This window comes from Neurospora crassa, linkage group IV, assembly GCF_000182925.2.
Source record: "Neurospora crassa OR74A linkage group IV, whole genome shotgun sequence".
Classification (NCBI taxonomy): domain Eukaryota; kingdom Fungi; phylum Ascomycota; class Sordariomycetes; order Sordariales; family Sordariaceae; genus Neurospora; species Neurospora crassa.
Genome location: NC_026504.1, coordinates 4,352,317 through 4,377,884, shown reverse-complemented (window position 1 = coordinate 4,377,884; position 25,568 = coordinate 4,352,317). Strand labels below are relative to the sequence as shown.

At 51.0% G+C, this 25,568-nt stretch overlaps 11 protein-coding genes and 1 non-coding gene across 12 annotated transcripts; 6 read left to right on the top strand and 6 right to left on the bottom strand.

Moving 5' to 3' along the window:
* Positions 1-2,346, top strand: NCU07320 (phosphatidylinositol transporter). The gene is made up of 3 exons (XM_957385.2): positions 1-767; positions 1,002-1,175; positions 1,265-2,346. The coding sequence occupies exons 1-3, from the start codon at positions 583-585 to the stop codon at positions 2,106-2,108; spliced, it is 1,203 nt and encodes a 400-aa protein (XP_962478.1). The 5' UTR covers positions 1-582; the 3' UTR covers positions 2,109-2,346.
* Positions 2,347-2,570: 224 nt separating this feature from the next.
* NCU07321 (hypothetical protein) lies at positions 2,571-3,962 on the bottom strand. Its single transcript, XM_957386.2, has one exon. The coding sequence runs from the start codon at positions 3,503-3,505 to the stop codon at positions 2,687-2,689; it is 819 nt and encodes a 272-aa protein (XP_962479.1). The 5' UTR covers positions 3,506-3,962; the 3' UTR covers positions 2,571-2,686.
* Positions 3,963-4,222: 260 nt separating this feature from the next.
* On the top strand, positions 4,223-6,752 carry NCU07322 (glyoxalase). The gene is made up of 4 exons (XM_957387.2): positions 4,223-5,488; positions 5,551-5,703; positions 5,758-6,112; positions 6,166-6,752. Exons 1-4 carry the CDS (start codon positions 4,784-4,786, stop codon positions 6,195-6,197), a joined length of 1,245 nt encoding a protein of 414 aa, XP_962480.2. The 5' UTR covers positions 4,223-4,783; the 3' UTR covers positions 6,198-6,752.
* Positions 6,753-7,444: 692 nt separating this feature from the next.
* NCU15186 lies at positions 7,445-7,526 on the bottom strand. Its single transcript has one exon. It is a non-coding gene; the product is annotated as a tRNA-Ser (tRNA).
* A 755-nt stretch (positions 7,527-8,281) lies between these two features.
* On the bottom strand, positions 8,282-9,034 carry NCU07323 (hypothetical protein). Its single transcript, XM_011395941.1, has 2 exons — positions 8,913-9,034; positions 8,282-8,718 (listed from the first exon to the last, which is right to left on the bottom strand). Exons 1-2 carry the CDS (start codon positions 8,955-8,957, stop codon positions 8,479-8,481), a joined length of 285 nt encoding a protein of 94 aa, XP_011394243.1. The 5' UTR covers positions 8,958-9,034; the 3' UTR covers positions 8,282-8,478.
* Positions 9,035-9,424: 390 nt separating this feature from the next.
* On the top strand, positions 9,425-10,566 carry con-13 (conidiation-13; the record flags this gene model as incomplete). Its single annotated transcript, XM_957389.1, has 3 exons — positions 9,425-9,691; positions 9,749-10,263; positions 10,326-10,566. The coding sequence occupies 3 exons, from the start codon at positions 9,425-9,427 to the stop codon at positions 10,564-10,566; spliced, it is 1,023 nt and encodes a 340-aa protein (XP_962482.1).
* Positions 10,567-12,121: 1,555 nt separating this feature from the next.
* On the top strand, positions 12,122-12,941 carry con-10 (conidiation-10). The gene is made up of 3 exons (XM_957390.3): positions 12,122-12,333; positions 12,404-12,491; positions 12,566-12,941. The coding sequence occupies exons 1-3, from the start codon at positions 12,290-12,292 to the stop codon at positions 12,692-12,694; spliced, it is 261 nt and encodes an 86-aa protein (XP_962483.1). The 5' UTR covers positions 12,122-12,289; the 3' UTR covers positions 12,695-12,941.
* A 247-nt stretch (positions 12,942-13,188) lies between these two features.
* On the bottom strand, positions 13,189-14,556 carry NCU16846 (hypothetical protein; the record flags this gene model as incomplete). The annotated part of the gene is made up of 2 exons (XM_011396120.1): positions 13,189-13,493; positions 13,719-14,556. 2 exons carry the CDS (start codon positions 14,554-14,556, stop codon positions 13,189-13,191), a joined length of 1,143 nt encoding a protein of 380 aa, XP_011394422.1.
* A 1,642-nt stretch (positions 14,557-16,198) lies between these two features.
* On the top strand, positions 16,199-18,631 carry NCU07326 (hypothetical protein). Its single transcript, XM_957391.2, has 5 exons — positions 16,199-17,267; positions 17,339-17,527; positions 17,586-18,110; positions 18,189-18,328; positions 18,393-18,631. Exons 1-5 carry the CDS (start codon positions 17,145-17,147, stop codon positions 18,427-18,429), a joined length of 1,014 nt encoding a protein of 337 aa, XP_962484.2. The 5' UTR covers positions 16,199-17,144; the 3' UTR covers positions 18,430-18,631.
* A 672-nt stretch (positions 18,632-19,303) lies between these two features.
* NCU07327 (hypothetical protein) lies at positions 19,304-21,233 on the top strand. The gene has a single exon (XM_957392.2). It carries the CDS (start codon positions 20,168-20,170, stop codon positions 20,687-20,689), a length of 522 nt encoding a protein of 173 aa, XP_962485.2. The 5' UTR covers positions 19,304-20,167; the 3' UTR covers positions 20,690-21,233.
* NCU16845 (alpha-1,2 glucosyltransferase alg-10) lies at positions 21,199-24,124 on the bottom strand. The gene is made up of 4 exons (XM_011396119.1): positions 23,715-24,124; positions 22,980-23,655; positions 22,780-22,917; positions 21,199-22,723 (listed from the first exon to the last, which is right to left on the bottom strand). Exons 1-4 carry the CDS (start codon positions 23,934-23,936, stop codon positions 21,444-21,446), a joined length of 2,316 nt encoding a protein of 771 aa, XP_011394421.1. The 5' UTR covers positions 23,937-24,124; the 3' UTR covers positions 21,199-21,443.
* Positions 24,125-24,240: 116 nt separating this feature from the next.
* On the bottom strand, positions 24,241-25,553 carry NCU16844 (hypothetical protein). Its single transcript, XM_011396118.1, has 6 exons — positions 25,405-25,553; positions 25,189-25,241; positions 25,026-25,079; positions 24,658-24,751; positions 24,539-24,595; positions 24,241-24,481 (listed from the first exon to the last, which is right to left on the bottom strand). Exons 1-6 carry the CDS (start codon positions 25,411-25,413, stop codon positions 24,473-24,475), a joined length of 276 nt encoding a protein of 91 aa, XP_011394420.1. The 5' UTR covers positions 25,414-25,553; the 3' UTR covers positions 24,241-24,472.
* Between the last annotated feature and the right edge of the window lie 15 nt (positions 25,554-25,568).

Below are 25,568 nucleotides of genomic sequence, written 5' to 3'. Positions count from 1 at the left end.
GGGAAATTACCAAGCATCAACAGATCTGGGGATTCGGAACCGACGCAGATACTAGCAAGCCCTGAGACGAAACCACTTTCCTTCTCTTTCTCTTTTTCTTTTTTACGTCGTTGGCGTTAGAGGCTTTTCTCACCTGTTCTCGATCTGACGTTTTTTCTTGCTGTGCGGTCAGCGGTATTTCTTACTGGCGTTGAGCTACTGCACACTAAGTCCAGTTCGTCTGGTCTGCAGTCTTCCGTCATCTCTTCTCTTATCTGACAAAACTCTTGCTTGGAATTATCTCTTTTGATTACCGACCTACAAACGATCTATAACCTCTTTCCGCTTCGTTCGGACGGGTTCTTTTTGCTTTGATCTTCATACGATACCCCCCCAAAAGATAATTACTAGACAACATCACCTCCAACCGGCAATCTCCAAACGCCCGTTTCCCCAACTTACGCATCGGACGAATTGTGCATCACCAAAGTCGGTCTGGTCCAAGTTTTGCATAACGCGGGATTCCCAGAAAGAAAAAACTGTTACGATACGACGCAACACAAAGAAGAAGCAGATATTAGGATATAATCACAGACAAACAAAATGACCGCCGATTCAATCGCCGATGCCTCTGCCGCTAGCGGCACCGAAGTTGGCTACCCCAATGGTCATCTTGGACACCTCAAGCCGGAAGAGCAGGAAGCGCTTGAAAGCTTCAAGACCAACCTGGCAGAGAAGGGATATTACAAGCCGGGACCGCCGGCTTCGCATGACGACCAGACACTGCTGTATGTTTTCAGTCTCCTCCCCTGTTGGACAGATCAAGTGTATCCCGGGACCAATCCGTGTTGCGCCGCGACTGCGACTGCGTCTGCAACTGCAACTGCATGTTCTCCCGCTATGCGCCAATGCAAGGATCCGGATCTCAGGGGGATTGAGTGGTGACGGTGGTGACGACAAGAACAAAGTGCAGAATTCATAGGGTTGGGTCGGGAAAGCTAACAGTTGTATGCCGTACACAGACGATACTTGCGCGCCCGGAGATGGAACGTGGTTGATGCGTTTAAGCAATTCAAGGAGACGGAGGATTGGCGCAAGGCGAACGACCTCAACGTTTTGTACGACACCATCGACTTGGAGGCGTACGAGGCCAGCAGACGGTTGTACCCCCAATGGACGGGCAGAAGAGATAGGAGGTTAGTACTAAACCAAAACTTGACCCCAGTATTTCACACTTTGGAGAAAATGGCCATGTATATGCTGACATGTTGGTTCACAAAAACAGAGGCATCCCCCTTTACCTCTTCGAGATCCGCCACCTCGACTCCAAGACCGTCTCGGCCTACGAAAAAGCCGCCGAAACGAACCCCTCCAAGGCCGTCACTGACGGCCAGACCTCTCCCAAGCTCCTGCGCCTCTTCGCTTTGTACGAGAACCTGACCCGCTTCGCCCAACCCTTGTGCACCGAGCTTCCCGACCGCCCGCACGCCACCACCACACCCATCACTTTGTCCACCAACATTGTCGACGTCTCGGGCGTTTCGCTCCGCCAGTTCTGGAACCTCAAGTCGCACATGCAAGCGGCCTCGCAGCTGGCCACGGCACATTACCCGGAAACCCTGGACCGCATCTTCATCATTGGCGCGCCTTACTTTTTCAGTACGGTGTGGGGCTGGATCAAGCGCTGGTTCGATCCCATCACCGTGTCCAAGATTTTCATCCTTGGGCCTTCGGAGGTCAAGGCTACGCTGGAGGAGTTTATCGACCCGAAGAATATCCCCAAGCAGTACGGTGGTGAGCTCGACTTCACGTGGGGCGATCAGCCGAAAACGGATCCCTACATCAAGGAGACGGTCAAGTGGGAGAACGGACTGAAGGATTTCCCCGAGGGGCCCAAGTATTGGAGGCCGACGGCTGATGGGACAAGAATGGAGTGTGTCGCGGTGGGGAGCGAGGGGGGCAAGCAGAGGATGCTTAGTGTGGGGACTCTTGAGAGAGTTTGTAATGTGAAGAAGGTGGATGGGGACGCTTTGGCCGAGGGGGTCAAGGGTTTGAGCGTTGGCGATGCTGAGAAGAATGAGATTGTTGAGACGGGGAAGGAGGCTACGGTTCCTACGGTCTCGGCTTAGGGTTCGCGTTATAATAGAAGTGGGAATTCTTTGGCCCAAGTGGTGAGCCTTTGAGCGGTTGGGGATTTTTGGTCATATAGAGATACCTTGGAAATTTCTCTTCTCAGCTTTGGCTAGCTCTACTAAATACGGGCTTTTGTGTACCTCTGGTTGGAGAACATATACAACTTGTACCAACAATCATAATATACAGTATAAAGCGGGTTTATAGCTCGGCACATCTGCAAAATCTTGAGCACGGATGAATCTCGCGAAATGTGATCTGTGTTCTCCCTTCGTATATCCATATCCAGCACTCAGAAGTTAGTCCCGCTCACCCGAACACATAGATACATGTACCCCAGATTCTAAATGTAGACCACGGATCGGGCCTGGGCCCTGGATGATGGCATCCTCCATTACCTCCGCTGGTTAGTATAGGAACAAGAACATCACGGACAAGGATTGAATGCCGTTAGGTACGACAAAGCCATTTGATGTGTGAGATTGAGCTTTTGATGTGCCTTCTATAAGTCATCTAGAATCCCCAACTATACTCCCCTGATCTCGCGCAACTCCATATAGTCTGACACTCTATTTTACGCAAACCCCCTGTTAGCCCGCCATTTTTGTATTCCCTTCTCCAACTCCTCCCAATCCAGCCCGTCCTTGATCAACTGCATTGTAACCCCCACCCTCTCTACCTCCAAGTTAGGCCTCTCGTCATCAAAGAACAGCATCTCCTCGTACGGTATCCCCGTCCGTTTTTGAATGACCTCAAAGTGCCTCAACTTTGTCCCTTCATAGATCTCCAGTCCACCATCAAACAACTCGATCGTCTTGCGCCCCTTTTCATTCGTCAACCCCCCTCCTGACCCGGATCCCTTTGTCTTTGTCTTCTTTACACTATTGTCCTCCTCCTCCCCCTCCCCATCTCCATTACCATCAGCAGCAGCCCCCGCCGCCCCCTTTGTCGTCGCAGGACTCCGTCTAAACCCCTCCACACTCGTCGGCAGTCCCCCCGGAATCCTCAACAGCTTCAACATCTCCCTACACAAATCGCCCACGGGACTTTTGCTCGCGACAGCCAGCTTCACGCCCGCCACTTGCAACAAGTGCAAGATGATGGGGACGTGCTTGTAGAACGAAAAATTCTCGCCGTTGCGATCGCTCAAGACGGAGCCGCTTAGGGCCCGGAGCGGAGGCCACGGGTGGCAGTCGCTGTAGAAGGGCCAGAGCGTGTAGTCGAGGTCGAGGACGACGAGCGAGGGGAGCGGGAGGCCGTCGGTGAGGAAGGGTGGGAGACCGTCATTTTGGGGGTAGGGAGTTAGGAGGTTGGTGGTGGAGTGCGATGAAGAGGAGGAGGAGGAGGACGCGGGGGCGTAGACGTTTCTGGATTTGGAGAGTTTGCGTGGCATTTTTTGAGGGGGGGGGGGGGATACGTAGGTATATTTTTGATGGTGGTTGACTTGGCTTGTGATAGGTACAGGTTATAGGTTGAAGCAGTGACTGCGACGGTGATGCAGGTGCGGATCGATGTTGATGTCCTGCAGTGGGCGGATCACGGAACTCGCGCCGAACTGTCAGGTAGGTATGTGTTGGAGATCTCGGCGCAGAGGGGCGAGAGCGGGGGGAATATCGGATGTGGCGTTCCCGAGGCTAGGTAACGATAACGAGGTCTGTTCAGTTTGGTTCAAGATGTGTCGGTCACGAGTTGCTGACAATTGCTGACTGAAAACGAATGGAATTCGCGGGAGGTGAAGTTGAATGGATGTATCGCTGAAGTGTGCCAATGGCAACAAGCTGTCAAGGCCCGAATGTGTCACTGATTGTCGTCCAATCTTTCCCCCGAATTCTAATGACGGAGTTGACCCCACTTGGCCTCCCCGACAGGGCGGTGAAGGTACCTCTACCTAGAGGTAGCTAGCTCAACTACTTGTACACTGCCGTGGCCCCTGGCCCCCCGGGTTGCCGGGCCCCTCTCCCCGCAAGCTGACCGCGACCTGAGTAAGGCGGGGAATTGACAGGGTTAGGGTAATACCCCAAGGACAGGTGAGGCTTGGTGTTCTACCTACCTTTATGACGTTTCTTCCATTTCTCCAATTCCTCTCAACCATGCCGAATTTCCTTCAGCGCAATGGCCTTTCATTCGTATCAGCCGAGTGGCTGTCCGCGGTTCGTCTGATGATAATGCTGCTAGCAGCTTTCGCCCCTTTCCCGCTTCTCCTGACTCCAATTGCCCAGTGCGTCCGACATGCTATGACTTATGTCCAGACATGCAAGCAATGACATGCCGTCGAACTGCTTCACCCGCCACAAATCAGCCTGGAGTTGCAGAGCTGCTATCAGAAATGCTTCCGGGGTTGAAGCCCTTTCATGGTTCGACAAGACCAATATTTAAGATTATCCGGCACCCGCCATTGGACGATCGCGCTCTCCGTCGTCAGCAGGGACATTCACCGCGTGAGAGATACGGCCTGTACTACGGTACACAACATTAAGCTAGCATCGTGGAGTACAGAATGTCTTGGTGGCATTGACCGATCTTCAACTGCCGTCCGTCACTGCTGGTACCGCATCTGAATTTACCCCACCGCGAAATCGATTCCGCGTGAACACCAACAGCGCAACTGTGAGCAGGTGAGGTTGTCTTTACAGAATCCATGGGGGACACAGCATCCATTGTGGGCTGATCGATGATCGCCGGGTACTCCTACCACAGGTCTGTCCCGAGTCTTGGTGTCGGCTCCCAGATCAAAGCCCGTAGCTTCATTCTTCTTATACGCACCACGAGTCCCCTCTTTGGGGTTTCACCGTCGTATCTTCATCCCTCCTTTCCTCCAAAGTCCAGCCTCATTATCAAATTGTCAAGCTTCATCGTGACTTTCAACATCGCAGACGTTATTACCCAAACCGAATCTCTCCTATACCTATATTCTCATAATCGCAGTGATATCATGGCTTCCGGACTCTCGGCCACGCCGCTCAAGAAGATCAACTTGGTGCGCATCGCCCATGTGTATTATAAGCACAAGAACATCAACGAAGCCAAGAGATTTGCCGAGGACTTCGGCTTCGCGCAAACTGCCGAGGTTGGCAAGAAGACATACTACCGCGGTTATGGCACCGAGCCCTTCGTTATTTGCCTCGAGGCATCGAATGAGGACGAGTTTGGTGGCGCAGCCTTCGTCGTCGAATCCATGGAGGACCTGATGCAAGCGGCCAAGACACTTCCCAACGAATGTAAAGCCACCGAGATATACGACCTTTCAGATGCCCCTGGTGGTGGAAAATGTGTCACATTTTATGACCCTGTCGACGGGTTCCCCTTCCATCTTGTCTACGGCCAAACGCCGGTGGAGGCGCGAGATGTTGACTTCCCCATTGTGCGGTTCAACTTTGTAAGTCGGGTTCTTGAACGACACCCGTGCGGATTTGCTTGCTAACTCGTCATGACTGCCAGCCTAAGGAGAAGAATCGCGGAGCCAACGAGTTCCAACGCTTCAAGAAGCGACCAGCACCAGTGCATAAGCTGGGCCACTTTGGCGTGTGTGTAACCGACTTTGCCAAGTGCTACGACTTCTACACCAAATACTTCAACTTCTTCCCCAGTGAGGTATGCATGTTTAGCCTTTGTTCCATGTCAAACCCAAGATTAACACATGCCTAGCTTGTCCACAACGATGAAGGCGTCAACAAGACTGTCTTTTTCAGACTCAACCGCGGAAACGACCTTGTGGACCACCACTGCTTCTTCTTCTTTGAAGGTCCCAAGATGCACGTCCACCACTCGTCCTTCGAGACGCACGACTTTGACACTCAGGTGCTCGGCCACGACTGGCTCCGCCATCAAGGTTACAAGAACTGTTGGGGTGTTGGACGACACGTGATGGGCAGCCAGATTTTTGATTACTGGTTCGACCCATCCGGTTTTATTCTCGAACACTACGTGGACGGTGATCTCCTCGACATGAGAGAGCCCACGCATAATACAAAGGCAGCTCCAGATAACCTGCACGTGTGGGGTAAGTCATACTATGAAACGTCTTAAAGGATTGAGGAAACTGACTTTATCTAGGCCCCGAGGTCCCAGCCACTTTCCTGCAGTGAGCCCTTGAATTCGTATAGGCGAGCGATATCTGACCAAGGCCCTTCGACGGTGTCTATAAAGTACACGAGTCAAAGCCCCCGAGCCTCTTAAAGTGTCAACTAATATATAATGGACGCGTTTGTCAAACATCACACATTTGAGATACTCTGTATAGCTCTCCACTATGACGACTGATATGGTTGAAACCTGACCCAGAAGATCCATTCACCGGGTACATGTCTCGGGCAGGTTCTCCACGGAACGGAGCGAAGCGCCAACGTGGGTAATTTCGGAGGAACAGCGAACCTTGTGATCACACGAGTTACAATATCTAGGAACAGGCCACGATTGACATTGCGACCACATCATGTTCGAGTCGCCAGTTTAGGGAATATCCTCCAGAAAGTGCAGTTGCGAACTACGGGTTACTAACAAACACCGATGATGCGGTAAGGTCATTTTGCAAATAAGATCTGCACCGGGGATTAGTAATAGAAAGGAAGAGAAGAAAAAGAAAGAAAGAAAGAAGAGAAAGAAGAGGAAATACATAGCAATAACTCCCAGACATCGCATACAGTATACTCTCCGGAGTACGTACGCCTCCAGAAACCTCCACAACGCCCCGGATGAGAACTTAGGCCTCTTCAACCACCTTGGTTCCCTGACATTGACGACCACCTACCTGCCCACCATTTCGTTGTCCTGCACCTGGCTCTTCGTCTGGGACGACTAAACTGAATCCAACGACTTTTCCATCTCTCCTGACTGGCTCGCCACGAACTTTGAACGCGGGAGGTATAGCTCACTTTTCAAGAACATGAATGAGAATGGGACGCTTGTAATCCACTTGTAGAGTATGGTGGATATTGCTTCGTGTGTTTTTTTTTTGGAATGTTATATGAGCGCTTCATCTCTTTTTAATGTCTTCTGTGTTTCTTTTCCACTCTTTTCCTTGCTTTTTTTTTTTTTTTAAAAAAAAAAGGGACATCAATATGCATAAACCTGAAAGAAATGAAACTTGAGAGAGTGTATCATAGATCTGATAAATACAGAATGGAAGGAAATACAGTAGAGGTTTTTTTTTCCTTTATTGGAATTAAGCACTAGTCCAGGACGCAGAATTGTTAGAAAACCCAAGATCATCGTAAAGTGGTGATAAAAAGTCGTGAAAATAATATAAAGGAGAAAGCAATAAGAGAAAGGGCGAAGCCAGTCTATTTCAGACGAAAGAATTACGAAAAAAAGAAGGTTGTTAATGGTCATCGTGCGACGTGGGCCTGATTCGAACAGACGCTCCCGAAGGAACAAGATTTCTAGTCTTGCGCATTAGACCACTCTGCCACCACGCCTAGTGTTGTTATAAGCTTCTTGGAAAGTTGTAACTATATGGGTAAAAGGAGCAGAATAATGTTTCACCTTCACCACCAGCCTTTTCAGCACAACATGATATCGAATATGCATAATGTTTCCTACATTACTACCAAGAGGCGTGGTGATACAGAATAAGTATTTATTGAACGATCAAAGGCGACGACTACATACTTCGTGGTGTCTCGGACATAACTACAAAGTTAGGATTCCGTGCGCCAGTTTAACAAAGTTATGCACACCTCCTTTTGCTCGCATCACATGGACTTTCTGCAGAACACGGCACATTACAAGAAACACCTGAGGGAACAGCAGGATGAGTGCGCATAAGCTGCTATATTCTTGATCTCAAGGAGCCTTGCTCGTACTAGTGATGGGGACAAACATAACCTTGTATGTCCAAGTCCCCTTGTGGAAGGCGAGCATTGGCCTTGCGGCAAAGAGAATGCAGTGTACTCTTTTCCGAGCCAGATGATGATCGAATGATAACAGGCCTTGAGCTGGAAGAGGAAACATGAGAGAGCTGAGGGCGTCCTTATGCTTACTGAAGGGGCCCTCGTCTGAAGCTAAGGACACCGTAATAGGTAGAATCACATTTACTACGTAGATACAGACTTCCGTTAGCCATTGACGTTAACAGCAGGAGAAGGAGGAGACAATGATGGGATGCTGCGGTTTTGACAGACACCTAAGTAATGGCTTGTGCAGCAAGCCTAGAGAGTATCCTTTGCAATATGGATTTGGAAGTACTCGGCATTGAATATCGAATTGCATAGCAGCCTTGTGCGACATACGACACCCGTTCGGATAATTGTCCGTAGCTTGTGACCCATATGTGTACTTCAGCCTCAACGCCTTGGACCTGACAAGAGATCTCATCATCTGAAACGCCGCCTGAGTCAATGACTCTTGGCAATCGGGCTCTGCGTCCGGCTAGATAGACAGCGTCCCACTGATACAGACTTGGTAAGCTGCCACAGTTGCCAAGTTTTTATATCGATTATTCTTTGAACTTCCAAGGACAGTCTTCAAGGGCGCTTTCTGTCTCAGCATCGGGAGATATGACGCCCGTGGTTCGTATACCAATGGTTCGGCACTAAGGCGCTGCATTTGACTCGGAGATATTGACGCCTGCCCCCTTTTGAGAGGAGACTGAGTGAGCGAGGCCCAATACTATCACCACAGTTGCGGTTAGCTGCCGAGACTTATCGGTCAACACCGAAATATTGGCCCAGAAGGGCAACAAAACGGGCTGTCGATGGCTTGCAACCATTGATATCCCTGATTGCCATTCCTACACTACCGCCCATTCTTCATTCAAACCTGACTCTCTTACTCCCTTTACAGTCTAGCAGATCTGGACGTACCTGCATGTAATGCGGCCAACGGGGCTGGTAAGCTGAACACACCATTCGGAGCGGCTGGCAAGTCTGTCATGCCCGATCGACAGCACATGTACTAGACTATCTTAAGCCTAGTTCCGTGTTCAGAAACATCCGGTTTGATTGCGAATCAACAGTACATTGATGTTCATCCACCGGACTCTAAACCGATCAGCTAATTGTTGGCGGAGCGGAGTTCATCGCGGGCGTAGGAAACAAGGTTGATGTTACCCGTAAATGGAAATCGTGCTTCGCTCACGGCGTTGCTCCGAAGTAGGGTGAAGAGGTCCGTTGGCTGTGATGGTTTGCGCTGGTGTGTGTCAACGCTTAGTGATGCTGGTGATCCAACTCCGATCCAAATGACAAAGCAATGCATATAAGAAGGACTGGGCATCACCAACAGCGCAACGGCGGCAGACACGAAGCCCTAGCTCGACAAGCAGCCTTCATACCCCGACCAAAAAGTCACACTTGTCGTACCGTAACCTCGTCGCAAGATGCCCCAGGCTCATTTCTTCGCGTTGCTGCTTGCAGCCGTTGTACCGGCCGTTTTGGCGGACGGTCCCCCGGAATCGATGGGCGAGAAGTTCAGCGGCCTCAACGTTCTGGATGGGAACGGCGGACTTCAAAGTTTGACCCCGACACCCTACACCATAAGTCAATGGCCTTGGGGTACTGTACCCAAGCTGTGCTATGACACGTCTGTCAACAACAAGTACTGCAACCCGTACGATCTCGAAGTATACGATGTCAGATACACGGATGTAGGTAAAAGACTTGCCTCGGATTCGGAACCTGTGCTTACCTTAACTTGACAATAGTGCCCCATTCCCACCACCGTCTGCCGATGCAAGAACTCACCTATGGCCATAGACACCATTGCGCAGCGTGTCGGCCAACTCCCTGTCAAGGCTCGCCAGTATAATGGCTATGTGTCCAGCTTTGCGGGAGACATGTGCTCAGCCTACAGCGATAGCTTCAACAACTACTTCTTTGGCGACTGCGGCAATTCCGAGTCCGTCTTCTTCCATGAGCTCAGCCACAACCTTGACCGTCACGTTGCAGGGGCGTCCATCAACGATTGGTACTCCCTTTCGCAAGACTGGAAGGATACCGTTGCCAAGGACACTTGCGTCGCAGACCACTATTCCAAGGCCAGCTGGCTCGAGGCATATGCCCAGGTGGGAGTCATGGCTGGATACGATGCTACGGTACAGTCTATCTATACCCAAAATGTCGGCTGTATGGTCAATCAGGTCAAGAAGGTGGTTGGACAGTTGAACAGTGTCTGGCGTAAACAGCCTGGGCAGATGTGCGATCGTTACTGGATCAAGGAGTAAGTTTCTTTCAACAAGACCCATTTTCTTGATGACCCTGTGCTGACCGGAATGTAAACAGCACCACGGTTTGCATGGGACCTGATGCGGAAGCCAGTGGCCACTGTCAAGCATCCAAAGCTGATGTCGCGGCGGAGTCTGGTGGTGTAAACCCAGTGTTGCCGGACGGGCAGCAGAAGAAGCACGACGCCTTGGTCAAGGAGCTTCAGCGTCACGCCGAGGCCGCGGCCGGCATTTCTTCCGGAAAACCGGCGGCCGATAGAAAGACCAAGGGTAAGAAGGGTACCAAATTCAGGGTCTGAAGCGGGAACTATGATCGATTCCAGGTCCTGGGCTCTAGCTGTGAGTTCAGTCAGGGTGTTGAGGAAGTTGCGAGGCCTCAGTTGTGAGCGACGTCATCAAACCGTCTCCTTTTGGGATAATGATAACCTTTTATTTCTGGATAACTGGGACAGGTTAGGCTGTCTTTGTCGATAGACTAGGTACGTAAGAATTGATTTGATGCTTGTTCGATGCTTTTAAGTTGTTGTCGCTTGTGGTTGCGAGGTAGTCGGCAGGTTTGTTTGGATAGACGGGAGACGCCCACTCGCACCCAGGGCGATGAATAACGAAGGCCGATGGCTCTTTCCATGTGGGAAATACACAAGTCTGGCATTGTCCACTTGTTTGTCTTCGAGCGGGGTTACGATTTCTGTCAAGCCCTTTGCTCCTTTCTTCCGAGAACAAAGGAAGTTTTCGATCCAGATCGCCAACATCCGAAAAGGGAGGAATAGTTCGATCGATGTACCTTGACGGCTCGGCCATCGATCTGATCTGCATTTCCCACTCTGGATTCCAGGGGAAGGGTCATATGATGGAAACGAGATCGAAACCCATTGAGTATTTGAGCTTGTCGTCTATCCCGCCTCATATATTGTAGTTGTAGCCATATGGACAAGTGCATGAGACGTTGTTCTGGAGCATTGCTCGACCAGCTGTAGACTAACCGCCTGGTATATGCTGAACGAGGAATCTATCGAGTCCGGCCGATGATTCGAGCCGCAACCTCATCATCACTTGGCTTGTCAGGAAATTTCACAACACCAAACCCGCCGCGTGGGCCTTTGCTGGTTTCGCACGTCGATGTGCCTAAATCGACCTCCAAAGTCAGATCAATCGATTACGAAGTGGCTGAGCGGTTGTGGAAGCTCCCAAACAAACAAACAAACAAACAAACAAACATTAGGTATGAACCGACAAAGTGATGCGACTCGCCGTGCCATGAAGCACTTTTTGTCATTATGTTACAAATCGAATGAAAGAATGCAAACCAAAGACGAAGTGAAATGGTGACGAGCTGATTATGAAATTTACACTAGCTGGTTGAAAGATTTGGGGCTGACAGGCACGGCAATGCCGCTGTGGGGTTAGTGTGGGGCCCAGGGAGCTTATTCCCCGCGTGATGACGCTTACACAGGAGACTAGCGCAGGGCCGTAGGTCACCCCGACCACTCACAAACGACGCTTCTTGCCTTGACCCCGCTGCAGCCTGGAAGCTGCCGAAAGCAAAGGGTCTTGGCACCTCCAAATCGATCCGAATTGTTGACATTTCCAAATGCGGCTGCACCAGATGGACAGGTTGGGATCGACGAGATGGATCGAACCCGATTTAGGTCGCTGTCAGAATCTCAGCTGTTGGTATACCGAATCCGATCTCTGCAGTTGGCATCACGTTGACATCACCATCTCTCATTCTGAACCGATCGCGAGATGCAAAGGGCTACTGTACTATGCGGATGAGACGAAAACGAACATTCAGTGGCAGATAGCATCTCATCATACAAACTGACATCACAAATTCACAATAGTCAGGTTGCTGGTTTACATCAGTTGTTGTTTTTGTGTATATAAGCATCTCTTATCCTCCTCCCAATCGAACAATATCTTCTCCTCCATCAAGCAACTCATCAACAGTCAACAGCATCCACTCAACAACTTCAACGCACAACTACTACAAATCACATTTTCCTAAACAACATCGTCAACATGGCTGGCACTGGTAACGACAACCCCGGCAACTTCGCCAACCGGTATGTTTCCCATCATTATCTCCTCAACCACACTGCCAAGACACTTTGCTAACATAATCCATTTCTCCAGCCCCAAGGAAGAGGTTCAGGCCATCGCCTCCAAGGGTGGTCAGGCCAGCCACAGCGGAGGCTTCGCCAGCATGGATCCCGAGAAACAGGTATGTTTTTCATTTCCACACCTCTTTGGAGTGAACCATGACTGAGCGTTGACCAACACATGAACCCAAAACAGCGCGAAATTGCTTCCAAGGGCGGCAAGGCCTCCAGCGGCAGCTTTGAGCCTGGCTCCGAGAAGGCCCGCGAGGCCGGTCGCAAGGGCGGCAAGGCTTCCGGTGGCACTGGTGCCGACGACGATGAGTAGAGGTCATCAACCTTTTACTACGACTACCATCATCTGATTTTGACCTGGCGCACGGGATACGAATTAATGACTTTTGTCTTTGGATGACGGAACTGTTACAACAGCACGGGATATGACACGGGGTTGCAATTGGGATTTATTTGGCTGGCGTGAGAAGGCGCACTCAGATAATTTTGCTTTGACTCGGTTAGCACCTTTCTCTAGGCAACTGAATGCTTTGACAATTTGCTAAAAAGACTTGTTCACTGTCACGTCGTGAAATACAAAACTCCTGTGACATCGGTTATCTTAAACGTGTAATCCTTGGTCTGGGATGCTGCACTTGGTTCGTGGTGGGCAAAGGAGTTGGTTTGTCGATCAGCCAACTAACGGTTTACCACCGTGACCCACGGTTAAATACTGCACACCAGAATCCATGCGCCCCATTGCACCTTTCAAACGGTTATTCTCGGTTACTTATTCTAACCCATCCCTCTCCCACTGCTAAGAAGTGCTCAACTCCAAAACCCGTTCTCTTCCAAGAACGCCTCCACAGCCACCCACGGCACCGCTCTCTTCACCAATGGCTCTTCCGGGTTCCAATCCACATGTACGCCCACCAGCACTCCAGTGTTCTGCTCAAATATCGGCCCACCGCTATGCCCCCAATACGTCCAGCAATCATGCTGCATCGCGCCTGTGTCAGAATTATCCTGCGGATTGTCTACCTTGTCCGGCGCAATCCCGAGGTATCGTCCCGAAGACAGGTGCAAGACCCGACGGTGTTCTGACCCGTACGCCTTAACGCCTTGCGGATCGTCTGGGTGTTCGTCGGCTGGATGGCCGATTGCTACTAGAGGAGTATGAAGGGGTGGTTCTTTATATGGCTTGCTTGATCCTGCGCATCCGCGTGAGAGTGAGGGTGGGGGTAATTTGACACAGGAAAAGTTCCCCGCCCCCATCTCAATTCTCTTTATGTTGCATGAGGAGGAATTCGTCATCTTCTTTCCACTCGTAGTAGTTTTCCCTCCAGCAGATAACCTACAACCCTCGTCTAGGGCTTGAGCATGCGTAATCTTCAAAAGCGCCAGATCCCTTCCCAAATCCCACGCTATACACCTAGCACCTACGATCCTTGACCTCAACTTGGGAGGGATGTTCGAACCCCCTCTCTTACACCCTCCTCCACGTAATGTTGAACCCGAGTAGTTCTCCTCCTCCACCGGCGCCGCCATAACCAACCAAAACAACCTCCCTACCGTCTGCACCGTCTCAACCACACAATGCGCCGCCGTCAACAACAACCCATCTTCTCTGATACAGAACGCCGTTCCAGCTTCCGATTGCGCAAACGCTAGAGTGGCATCTACCGTGTGGGCTTTATGTCGTCGAAAGGAGCGGGGGAGCACGAGGGGTTCATATTGGGAAAGGCTGGAAGCTTTTTTCAAGAGGAGGGCGTGGGATGTAGGGGAAAGGTGGGTGTGATCGGACGTGATAGACGCGAGAGAGGAAGGGAGGGGGAGGAGACCACGGGTGCGGAGGGTGAGCTTGCGGATGTGGGAAGGGTGGGATTGCGCAGATATGAAGGCTGAAGGTGGTTGTCGAGGGGTTGGAGGGATTGGAGACAGGGGGGACGTACTATTACTGTGATTGAAGGTTTGTTTCGTTGTTGGGGATATTGAGTCCGAGTTACCGGAGGTGTTAGTGTGGGCGGTTCTGATTCTGGGTCGATACGAGCGTGGCAAGCGGCATTGTTTTGGCTTTTTCTTCGGAGTTGGTTGTTCGGCGATGGTGGTGATGCTTTGTAGTAACTCTTTGGTACATCGCTTGATTCCTCGAGTAAGTGCCTCTGCCTGATCGGTACACGAACAGGCCTTCTTCATCTTGTAGTATAACAAGTAGGAAACCAAATTGTCCCACGAGATATGATGAGCCGCACCGGTTGTCCTAGGATCCAAATAAACTATAGTACAGTAAACTTCCGTGGGAAATCTATTACAAGTGAGAAGACGGGCCCCATTATCTACGAAAGAGCTCATCGACCAGAGAAGGTAAAAGGATCAGTGAAAAATTAGGGAGTCGACAATGGTAATTGTGAGGATCTCGACTGTATCACTTGATACTCGTGTGCTGTTGTAAGTTGAATCGAGTCTTCTTTTCATCAAAGCCATTGTATTACTCGATGAGCTTGCCTCTTTGTTCATTCCTGTGCTACTCCTTTCAACCTAACCGACCCGCCGACAAAAGCTCGGAAAATGTAAATGAAAACAGGGTATTATTAGGATCCTTTGAGGTGTCTTTGTCTGGGCCCACCAACATGAGAATGTCCTCAACTTCAAGAACAAGATCGTCCCAGGTAATGAACCTACATGGCTGACAGAATGCAAACGTTAGAGAGCAGTTCTTTCTCATTCGGTCTTCGAGACGAGTGCACAAAGGACGTTGAAGCCCCCTTCCCCTTGCGCTGCGCCTTACACAACGTATGGCATAATGGTCTCCGTCATTGCTACCGCTGCAACATGGCCTTCGCTCGATGATCGTAGCCTTGTGTATTCGTATCCGATCTTGCCTTTGACATCCTCGGACCTTCGTATCAACACATGTTTCGAGGATGTGCTGCTCGTGGCATCATGTACGCTTTCGGTCACGAATCTCGGAGCTTGCGAGAGTAGGATTTGACTCTTTTGAGGGCAATGCACCGGGATTTAGCCCTACATCCCGCGAAGGTGGCCCGATATCCCGGTTGAGATCTGTTACCGATCAATGAGCGGCCAAGTTCTTCTTGGAAGACGGCTTCAACCTTATCGGTAGTTGAAGGGCCGGTACCAAAACTTTAAATCCTTAACTTGATCAAATAAAAGAAAACACCGAAGAACAAAAGCGCGCCAATCACTGTTCCTGACAAGAGGTCAAAATCCTAGATCTTCCACCAGTTGCCTGCTGCGAACATGGAAGGATGTCGAGGGCGTGTTCGGCGCACTCATAAGCAGGGTAGGGAACAAGTCAAATCTTCCAAATCTAAATCCGAGTAAATCCACTTGTAGAAGGGGGCAAATCCACCTCGGAAAGGGGCTTGCAAACCCAAATCTGGGGTCTCCGGGCTTGAGGATTTGTCAAAATCATTCACATCGGGCGTAAGGTAACCCTATAATTTTGGGTATGTGAGCATATAAAGTACATAGTATAGCGGTTATAGGGGGCCGGGCTCGGAACAATTGTGTAATCCGAGGATTTGAGTGCTCAAATCCGTCAAATTCGAATCCGATTTCCCTACTTTTCAAGTAATGTGTGAATTTACCCTCTATTCAAATCCAAATCTGGGGTCAGATTTGATTTGTTTGATTTATTCCCTACCCTGCTCATAAAATGGCCGCTCGGAAATGTCTCGGCAGAAAGAAGACATAGAACGTCGTCTAATCTGTACCCCGAGTATGTAGGACACATGCAACCCCATCTTGAACGCCAAGATGCTACCAAAGTATGTATACAGGGTCATAGTCAAGAATAGGGGATCATTACTTAATTTGACATATTCATGCGAACTTGTTGAAACGCCTAGACAAGTTGACCAGAGGTCTTGATGAACCAGTATCGGCCTGCCTGCACAAAAGGTCGCGTTTCAGAAAAGGCAGTCAGTCTCCCGCACCTCGGAAGTCGGAAGGTCCTGAACAGAAATGACCTTCTGAAGCTTTGACCCGCCAAGACTTTTTGAACCAACCACACCACGCCCACCACAGATCGTGGAGTAGTTTCGATTGCCAAGTTATCATCTCTAACGACAGCCTCCCGAGAAATGGCGAGAAACTGTTAAGGGACACACCAGGCAAGTGACGGGGGGCAGGCATTAGACCCGTCCTGCCAATTTACCTCGAAAGTCCCCCCAAACCACATTCCTCCAGGTCTCCAGATTTCCATTTCTAAGCCCTACGGATACACCGAGCACGCCCCGAAAAGAGTCTAACGGGACGTCCGGAGAAATATCCTTCTGGAAAGGCAGTAGGGTGACGTCTCGTGTCCCAAATAGGCCATTTCTTCGGACAGCTCCGAGCGGTGGGAGTGATTCTTCCTGGCACCCCGAACCAGGAGGCGCCAAGGCATCGCGAGTAGCCTCAAACGACCCCTGGTGAGGTAGTATACAGTAATGTCTCGTGTCCCAAATAGGCAATGTTTCAAACAAGCTCCGAGCGAGTGGTTCTTCTTGGCACGTCAAACAGTGAGGAGACAAGGCATGGCGAGGAGCTTCAAACAAGCCCTGGTTGTCATTCGCGCGCCTAGGTCAGGTGTTGTTTACCTCCTGAACAACACCTCAAATTTCGGCAGATGTTACCTTGATTCGATAAGTGAGGTTTGGTCGGAGCGGTTGCTGGGAACTCGTTGGTATAAAGATGTCAGCGATGGCCTGTGTCTGGAGTCAAAGCATCATCAGCCACTTCACAACAGAACCGGACTTAGCTGACATTAGACACTCACGATGAGAGCCTCCGCCTATCTCTCCTGGGCCTTCCTGCTGTCGCCCATCTGGGCCGCCCCAGCCGCGAACCCATGTGACATCAGGTCCACAGACACCAGCTTCACCGACTATGCCTATGTTTACGTGAGTCAGCCTTTTCTGCCGTACTCTTGTGCCTTGGGAAAGGCCAAGTTCAAGAACTGACAATCACCTAGTTCACAGGCGAAGGCACCTCCGACGGCGAGCAGATCCGTATGGCTGTCAGCAACAACAATGATCCCACTCAATGGACAACGCTCAAGAATGGTCAACCCTTCCTGACCAGCAACGTCGGTACCAAGGGCATTCGCGACCCTTCATTGATCGCTGCTCCGGATAGAAGCAAGTTTTGGATCATTGCCACTGTACGTTTCTCACCATCCATCCTAAGCAGAACCCACAGCCACTGACACTCTGCCCCAGGACCTCAAAGTCAACGGTCTGCCAGGCGGCTGGTCCAACACCGACATGCAAACCAAGGGCTCCAAGTCCATTGTCGTCTGGGAGTCCACCAACCTGAAGAACTGGTCTGGCCCCCGCCTCGCCAAGGTATCCCCCGACAATGCCGGCATGACCTGGGCGCCCGATGCCATCTGGGACCCCGAGCGTAACGCCTACATGGTGTACTGGACTTCGAGCGTTATGTCTAACGGCAACGGCATCTCGGCCGGCTGGAAGATCCTCCGTTGCTATACCAATGATTTCGTGACCTTCACCAAGGCGGAAGAGTACCTCGTAGGATACGGCATGGATGTCACCATCACTGCCGGCGACAACGGAGCTTTCTACATGATTACCAAGAACGGACCCAACGGATTGATCCAGGAGAACGTGTCGCACAACGGACTGTCGGGACAATGGAAGAAGGTCTCGGAGAACATCGGACAGGGCGATATGCCATCTGGTGAGGGACCGTTGATCTTCAGGGACAACAAGACCCCCAGCAAGGTGCGTGCGCTCGGCTATACTCGTTTGTTGACATGTTGACTGTTCCGGTGGTTGTGCTAACTCGTTGTCCTTTAACAGTGGCATGTCTGGATCGACAACAACACCAGGGGATCCGGATATATGCCGTTCGAGACTAACGACATTACCACCGGTCACTATATCAAGACGCAGAACTACAAGCTCCCGGCCAACCCGCGCCACGGATACGTGATTCCCATGTGAGTTTCGCCCTGATCTGTGACAGAGAGTCATGGCAGCTGACCAAAGCCATCTTCAATGCAGCACCGCCGCCGAAAGACAAGCCTTGTTGTCCGCCTAAGTTCGAACCGACCGCCATATCGTACATGGTTCGTATGAGTAAGGTCTGGTTAAAAGGCTTCGTTTCGACTAGCACAAGAGGTTGTAGGGGGGTCATGGCGGTGCCATGGTATCGCATAGAAGACCTTGACTTCCACTCACGTGCAGTGTAGTCTCTTCTTTTCTTGTATCTTTTTACCTTTAGATTATATATCAACAACGTCAAATATTTGCGAGTGTCAACCGCTAGATCCACGTGCGCGACAGTACGCATTGGGATAGTTGTATCTGATGACCCTTTGGTGATCTGAGTGAATTGAAAGTGTCGAGAGGGAAGTAGACGGCATCAGCATGTCGCCTTGTGTTGTTGGTTTCAAGAGTGGTTGCAAAAGGAAACAAAACGATGTGTCAGCGTCTCCTCTCCAGAATTCCATTCCCCCGCATAAAATCCCAGGAGGTGCAGATGGACCGTTGTGGATCAAAGCGCAACCAATGACCACCGCTCTTTCACGGTCATGCAGCACTGTGACCAATGGGCACCCTTTCATTACTGAGTTCAGTGGAGAATGTTCCGGGATTAACCGACCCGGACTCTCCGACTCAATCCTGCTTGGATGTGTACACAGTAGTGTAATGTATGTAATGTACTAGTGTAGCATCTAAATAACGACCGTATATCTGCTAGCGAGCTGTCGATATCCGGGGAGAAATAGGCGTATGCACTAACACTTACACTCAAAGGCCTCCACAGGCAGCCGAGGAACATTGCGTTCAAACGAGGTTGAGAAAGTCGGTCGGTCGGCTTTGGACGGCAGGAGGCAAGTAAGTCGTCGCTTGTTGTCGCTTGCCTGGCTGCCGCCCAAAGATCCTCCCTCCTTCCGTCCGCCGCCCATTCCCCAGTTTCGTGCGATCGCTTCTTGTCCATCCGTCATTCGTGCATTTCCAGTTCCCAGCCCGGCCTTCGTCATACCTCAACTCGGCTTCCTCTCAGCTCTGCGCTTTCTTTTGTCTGCCTTACTCCACAGCTTTCTGCGCTTTAGTATCTGTGTAATTACATAACCCCCTTGCTGCCCTTGGAATCTCGATGACCGCGAATCAGCCCCTTGTTACCAGCGCGTCAAGTGATTGAATGATCCGTCGAACCGAAATAGACTAGCATCGCGAGAACCTTGCTGTCCACCACCTACATACTGCAGCCGCCATTGACACTTCCAGGTTCCATCTACTTGTACCACCACCGATATAAGCAGCTGTATGTAAAGCGACAACTTCCCAACTTCCTAATCCAACTCCAACCCCCAACACGCTCAAAAGGGAAACTCTGCGGGGATCGTTCCATCCAAGCCAAGCCCAGCCCAGCCCACCGCACGGCGCAACCTGGGGCTCCAAGGCCAAGGGCTCGGACACCAGGACCGACGTCAGGAATTACCCTACTTGAAAAAGGGCAGGTCAAGAGGAGAGACATCGAAAGGGCTTGCAACGTGTAGGACGTCCCGCACCAGGTCGACAACTCGTCGCCATTTTCGGGCAGACCAACACATCTTGCCGTTCGCATCTCGGGCCTCTGGTTCGCCGGTCCAGCAATCGTTTCCGATAGCAGCCGCCTCGCTTCCCACAAACATTTCTCGTCCCACGCAAATCACCACAAACCGTAATATTCTAGGGACACACAACATATTCCTCACCTCCAAACCCTCATATCCGCCGTTTAGACACAACATTCGGGAGTCGTGCCAGCGACGTTCTGGTTCCAAATTGGAATGCCATCCACCATGCCGTCCCAGCGTCCCTTTTTCCTGTCTACCTTCTTCGCCGCCTTCCGCCAACAACCACCTTCTTCGCTCTACAATGGTCAACAACCCAACAAGAATGCCACAGCGACGGCGCCAGGCGGCGCGACTGCCCAAGCGAATCCCACGAACTCCGCCGGCACTGTAGCGACGCCGCGCACAATCACTACATCCTCGAGCAACCAAGCATCGTCATCAAGCTCTCCGCCTGGGCGCGAAGGTGGTGTTATGGGACAACTTCCTCTGTCACCGCGCTCGAATCACTCGGGTATACCCATTCCAGAAGGGAACCGACACCATCGTCATCACCATCACAACAGTAGGAGGAGAGGGAGTGACAGCAGCAGTGAGGGCTTCCGCGAGGTGTCCGGCGCAGAAAAACTATACATTGGGGGAAGGACAGCAACAGGCGAAGAAAAGTTCTTCAAATTAGGTGTTGTACGGCGAATTAGGAGTGGGGATAGGTTGAGCTTGGATCGATTGAGTCTTTGAAAGAGAAAAGAGAAAAGAGAAGGATGTCGACATCTTGTCCGCCGGCACCAGTAGTGAAAGCCCCCGTGGCCTTTTTTGGTTCGTGCCATATAAGAACGTTTTCCGGCGACAGGGCAAAAATCAACAGCAAAATACGACCTCACACACACACACACACACGCATACACATAGCGACACGGACATAGCATGGACATATGGGATAGACCTCGTCGAAGCAGTACACTGCAGGGTGGTCAGGACGTCTCAACAGAATGTTGTTACAGGGGGCGTCAAACGGTTTTTTCTTCTATCAGATATTCAAAGGTGGCGTTAGGTGAAGGGGCAAAGGAAAACATTATATTTGGAAACGGGGGCAATCAGCTACAATCACACTTTACGCTATGCTATATGTTATCAAAATGCTATCGGCGTGTATAAACAGCACTTTGTATTTCAATCAGTTATCATAAGCACCGTTAGAGGGTGTTGTAAGACTGCACTAAAAAAGCACAATGACGCCGTTTGGTATATCTCACTCCGGAACAATCTCAGTTCTTCATTCTATCTTGTTTATTTTGTAACATTTTGGCCCTCTTTGAGAGTGCCAAAATTACCACTACATTTTTTTTTTTTTTTTTTTTTTGAGCATTATCCCACTCACACAGGCTGTGTGTGATTACACCTGGAATTCACGGCTGACCTGATAACAGAGGCAGATAGATACATCTTGAGTCAAGCAGCATCCAAGAAGAATGACCACAAGAGAATAAATAAATCACCACATGAACCTCTGTAACCGCCCGCCATCCAACATCTCCCCACTGGCAGTCTTCCAGTAAAACGGCTTGAAGAGGAACATGTACATGGTCCCAATGTTGATGGCTAGAAACCAGACCGTCTCTAGGGCCAACGCCGCGTCGGTTCTGCGGATGATATTCCAGAGGAGCCCTCTTTTTCCATTCCCGTTTTGTTGCTGTCGCGCCGCAGTGGCAGCATCATTTCCATCGCCGTTGCCGCTCTCAGTGGTAGAAGATGCAAAGGAAGAAGAAGAAGAAGACGAAACAAGAGACGAAGACACCGGCATAGCAGGTACCAACAACCGATAAAACACCCACGGCAAGATAAAGTATCTTGGCTCGACCAGGGGTGCAGTGACGAGAGACAGGGTGGTGGTCAAAAGCCAGAGAAGAACGGTGGAGGTGGGCGGGGAGGAAGTGGCGGGGCTAGGTTGGGTAGAGGAGAGGGAGAGGGTTGTGTAGGCGCCGCCAATGAGCCAATCTTCTTTTTCTTCTTCTTCTTCTTCTTCTTCTACTTCCTTCTGCTTGTCCTTTATGTTCTTTTGTTCGTCAGTTTTTATCGTCTTGGGGCCGTAAAAGTCCTGAGTAACAAAAGGAGATGCAGAAAATTCATCCCTCCACCCCAGCTTATTCTTCGTAATTTTCAGGCCCGTCTCGCCCGCAAGATCTCGCAAAGGAGGATTATTCCCCTCGAGCCGTTTCCAGATGAGCCATCGCGACAAAGTGTAGGCCGCTACGAGGGCGAGGCGAACCAAAGAGGAGCGGAGGATGGTGTACCGGAAGATGTAGAACATGTAGTGCCTGTTGTCGGCGAGGGTGAAGGGGTGGATGATTGTGTTGTAGTGGATGATGGCGGCGGAGAGGAGGATGGTGGCGAGGAGGTAGAACGGGTAGTAGAGTTTGCGGGAGAGGACCAAGTCGAGGATGAAGCGGAAGCCTCGGCCTGATGAGTTCGTGTCAGGGGAGAAGGAGGAGGAGGAGGAGGAGGAGGAGGCGGGGGTTGGGCCTGATCTTTGGGGTGGTTTAGTTGTTGAGGATTTCTTGGATGTGATTGATGGTTTGGTAAATCTCCATGAGGAGCGGCCTGGGTCTTTGGTAGTTGTGTGTGAAGGCGTGGGAGTTCTGGCGTGAGTGATGAGATCTGCTAGGGTAGAAAGAACGCGGGGGATGAGAAGAGGGGCAGAGAAGAAGGCAAAAAAAGGCCAGATGTAGAGCATCTGGGGAAGATGGATCGTGGCGATATGGTTGGACTTATCTCCTACAAGTTGGTTAGGATCCAGTGGTTCACCAATGTCGAGGTAAAGAGGGACAAACCAAGTACCACACCCCCATTCCAAGCCACGAACCCAGCAAAGAGGCCCATGATGGTGATATGAGGCCACACCTGTCTCAACACCCTGAGCGGGTTGCAAAGAGCAGCAATGCCGATACTCAAGAGACACAACGCCCAATCTGTAAAGATAGCATCAGCATCATCCTCCTCCTTCAGGTGCAGGCAGAGTGGGTAGGCATACCGTCAGGCCAGGCCATATCAACCGGTGGATCATGCACATCTCCCACCGCATACCTCCTCAACCAAAAACCGAAGGAATCTCGGATGTTTTCTAAAACGAAGTCCGGAGTGTCATTCTTAGAAACAGGCTTTGGCTTCAGTCCCTTGACCACATGCGCAGCCTCCAGACCGCCCATGTACACCACCACCCAGAAAACATTCGTCTGCCTCATAAAGAGCGCGGCGACGCCCAAGACAACAGTCCAAAGACCATTGAGAAACCCCGGCTTCTCGGAATGAGAAGCCACCCGGTTCAAGTGATTCCAATATGCCACCAACATCACCAGAGTCGACGCGACGTCTGTGTAGTAGAGCCCCGAGAAGAAGAAAATGACGGGGAACAGAGCAATGTTGATGGCGGTATGATAAGCGTAAAAGGAAACAGCACTCTTTTCTATCCCAACCGCAGTCTGGGCCTCGATCCTTCGTCGACATGACAGAGCAATGAGGGCTATGAGGAGGGTGGCGACGAGGTTGTTGGAGCGCAGTGAAGATGGAGTGCACTCGACCAGACGCACGAGTTTGTGCCAACCTACGGAGAGGAGGTACAGTCCCGGGGGAGTGGTGATTTTGTTGTCCCACTCATGGTAGCGGCCCTCGCAGTATGTTTGGGCTTGGGGGATGTGGAAGACTTCGTCCTATTGCAGGTGGGATGTTAGTGACTGAACCTATTCCGTAGCCAACGGGGGTTTCTTACCAGATAAGGCTCAGGGGCATAGTGGTTTACGAGAGCCAGCCACGAGCGGGCGAAAAAGTAAATCAGAATAAAGCCGCTGGCTGTGATGAAGGTAGAACCCTGGGATTTCGAGCTGCTTGTTGTAGATTGGGTAAGCTTGGCCAGAAGAATTGAGATGGCCAGCCCTCTCAGCACCTCGTTGAACGTGGAGGTCTCCAGGAGGACACGTAGAGCATCCATCATGAAGAAATTGAGGATTGAAATGAGAAACGAGCGGACGTCATATCCTCGTGAACATAGGATGATATGACACCAGTGAGGTAGAAGCCCGAATGCTAAGGAGACGAAGCTTACTACCTAGGTTTCCCTCTTGCAAATCGATGTTGTAGTTGGCGTGGTTGTACAGATGTTAGTGATCCGGGACATCTCACTGGTGTTGAGGATGCGTCTTGGCAAGGAGCTGTTAATGACGACCCCACCCCCTAGAATAGAGGCCCAAGAGGGTCTGTGCGCATCATCCCATCATGAGCTACGGGACGTTTGATGTCAAAAACGTTCTAGAATTTGATGTCAAGTCGAAAACTCGTCTTTCAGATCTATGGGCACCCACATACTGTCGACAAGGAGGGGTACGGTGGCTTGATGTGTAGTCGTCTATAAAATACTGTATCTTATCTTATACAAGCCGTGTCATACGACAGGCGCTGTCCAACCAGACAACATACAATCCCCAGCGCCCCTAAATCCCACCAAGCCATCCGTGGTATCAAAGAGATAATTTAGAACGGCTATCATGTGTTAGCTACAGTCTTACTGATATGCCGGAGAAATGTTATAAAACTCACGTTGTCAGAGGCAGGGATCTCGTTGACAAAGTACCTCTCGCCGAGGTAGGGGATGCGCTGTGTGTGGCGGTTAGTTAACTGATACCGATGCTCTTAGGACCAGGGGGCGCTCTTTGTACCTGGAGGACGTCTCTGCGGAGACGGGGAATGCCGGAAGCGTAGTAGACGACGGCGAAGAGGGCGACACCAGTCCAAGCAGCGGCGGTGGGGAGGCTATAGAAATCAGTTAGCCGTTGGTCACGGTTTTGGTCCGTTCCACGTCCTCCCAAGAACATGACCGCTCCTCCAAAGTCAAACGTGTGGCCCTCTCTTTCGGCATAACAGAACTGTCGCACCGATCCCTTATACTCCGATCTTGCTGACCCATACTCCTGGGACTTTGAAGAATCGGTCCCTCCTCTGAAAACTCCCCCAAAGCTCCCATCCCAAAGTCTCCATAGCTCCCAGCGACCTCCAAACCAAATCGATTCGCGGAAAGGTGACCTACATTCTGACGAGCTGCTTGGGAGTGATGCCATCGATGTGAGGCTGGTACTGGTACCTAATTCCGACGCATCAGCAGCTTGTTCCTGAGCTGTTTTCCCGCCTGTACAAATCGTGCCGGTAGGCGGTCGCTGTGCGGGCGAGATCGTCGTTTGGTGGTCGCTTACTTAGGGCCGTAGGGGCTCTTGTACGCAGGGTACGCAGAGCGGAGGATGGAAGTCTGAATTCGCGAGGCTCGAAGTTAGCTCCATGATGTTCTGTCGTCATGCGGTGATCATGTTCGGCGGGATTCAGCTAGCTGGGCATCGCTTGTCGCAACGTGGAAATGCGACGCTGTTCGAAGTGGAAAATCGGGGGCATATAGGGAGCTGCGTGGCACATACGGCGAACATCTTGGCTGTAGCGTCGAGATCGAGCAAGCTGGTGCTTCAATGGCTGCAACAAGATCTCGAACTAGGAGCTGGTTTTGGATGGTCCGCGATGCGCGAGATTCTTTGCCGGACGAAGCCGGGATCGCTTTGCGGCCTCAGGCACCAATCAGAAGCTG